The sequence below is a fragment of the Salvelinus sp. IW2-2015 genome, linkage group LG1, assembly GCF_002910315.2.
Source record: "Salvelinus sp. IW2-2015 linkage group LG1, ASM291031v2, whole genome shotgun sequence".
In the NCBI taxonomy this organism is placed as follows: Eukaryota; Metazoa; Chordata; class Actinopteri; order Salmoniformes; family Salmonidae; genus Salvelinus; species Salvelinus sp. IW2-2015.
In genome coordinates this window covers 23,014,622-23,016,318 of record NC_036838.1, presented here as the reverse complement: position 1 = coordinate 23,016,318, position 1,697 = coordinate 23,014,622, and the positions used below count along the sequence as shown (strand labels likewise).

Sequence of the window (1,697 nt, the reverse complement as noted above, 5' to 3'; positions counted from 1 at the left end):
CTGAAAATACATTTTTTTGTATTAACATGTATCTTTTTTTTCTATGGAAAAGATAAAACCCTCACACACATGAAACATACCAAACTGAGGCACAGAATCAACAAATTATACACTGGGTGTACAAAACATTAGGAACACCTGACTTTCACCTGAACTCTACCTACAGTACATGTACATAATACTTACATTATACAGTGTTACTTATGCTAGTCCTTCAATTCATTAAATATTCATTTCTACGGCAGAAATCCCTCAAGTTGTTGTCATGACCATGCCAGACAAGGCTTGTGAGCTGGTGAACAAGGATGTGAAGAGAATCTTCTACAGCAAGGCAATCAAAGAGAAGGTAAATCACATGACCTCAGACCTGATCAAATTTCACATTGCCTGGACAAGTGTTTTAACATGTCAGCTAACCACATAATATGATGAGGCAATCTGATGCCCAACTGCACAGTTGATGTGTCACGACTTCCGCCGGAGTCAGTCCCTCTCCTTGTCCGAGCGGCGATAGGCGGTCGACGTTACCGGCCTTCTAGCCATCACCGATCCACTTTTCATTTTCCATTTGTTTTGTCTTTGGTGTTTACACACCTGGTTTCAATTCCCCATTACATGTTTATTATTTAACCCTCTGGTTTCCCCCATGTTTGTGTGCGTGTTTGTTCTATGTTGATGGCTGTATCTGACGGCTGGTATTTTGTTGCCGGGTTTTGTATTCACGCCCGTTTATTCGTGGTAGCGGTATATTTCACGCACCGTTGTATTGTTTCTATACTGGTGTTTTTTCGTGTATTTAATACCTTGTCCACGCATCTCAACTCTCCTGCGCCTGACTCCTTTTCACCAGTTACCCAAAGCCTTGACATGATGATGTGGCACGCAACCATTGGTTGACGCAATGCAATGTCTGCGATGTAGTCAGCCATTATATCTTGGGTGTGCTGACATGATTCAATGATCATCACTCAAGAAAAATTGATCCTGCKCTTTTTGTCTCCAACGTTTTTCAGATGCAGCTRTGCAGTAATGAGCTAGGCCTTCCCATGAACTTCATCCTGCCGGTGAAGAACTACCACGAGGAGGGGATGCTGGATAATGACATGGACATCCTGATACTGAACGCCATGACTCAGATTATGAACTTCGCCAACGACTACCTCTGGAACCTCCAACAACATGCAAATCAAAAATAGAATGAGTATTAAGAGATTAGTTAGTGAGCCCTGCAGTTTAAGATTGGAATGAAGTTCCTTATTTCTATATTTTTTACATTGTGGTCGTATCATTTTACTTCCATGTAGAGGCCTAAATGGGTTATCTGCGGCTCTGGGAGAAATGTATTTTGAGTGAGTATGCATTTCGTGTGACAAGAAAATCTTTAAAATAAACTGAGCATTGCTGTGCATATATGCTACTTTTTAACATTAACACCCAACAGTGTACAATTGTGTTAGATAAACTAGCATCTTTCACCGAATTCTTCAGATGACTGAAACTGATCTTAAACCATACTTTGTTTTCCTGATATTGCTGTAACATTAATATGTGTTATTSTTGTATCTTTTTTTTGTAGCTTTTCTGCTTAAGTTGACTTCATTTCCAGGTAAATTTTAAGTTAGCCATTATTTTTTTAATTATTTATTTATTTATGACATCGCCATCTTTCTCTCTATAACCATCCAACCATTTCATGG

At 39.3% G+C, this 1,697-nt stretch overlaps 1 protein-coding gene across 1 annotated transcript; it reads left to right on the top strand.

The window, feature by feature from the left end:
• Window positions 1–202: 202 nt before the first annotated feature.
• LOC139027594 (interferon-induced protein 44-like) lies at window positions 203–1,431 on the top strand. Its single transcript, XM_070443206.1, has 2 exons — window positions 203–346; window positions 1,014–1,431. Exons 1-2 carry the CDS (start codon window positions 266–268, stop codon window positions 1,194–1,196), a joined length of 264 nt encoding a protein of 87 aa, XP_070299307.1. The 5' UTR covers window positions 203–265; the 3' UTR covers window positions 1,197–1,431.
• The last annotated feature ends 266 nt before the right edge of the window (window positions 1,432–1,697 follow it).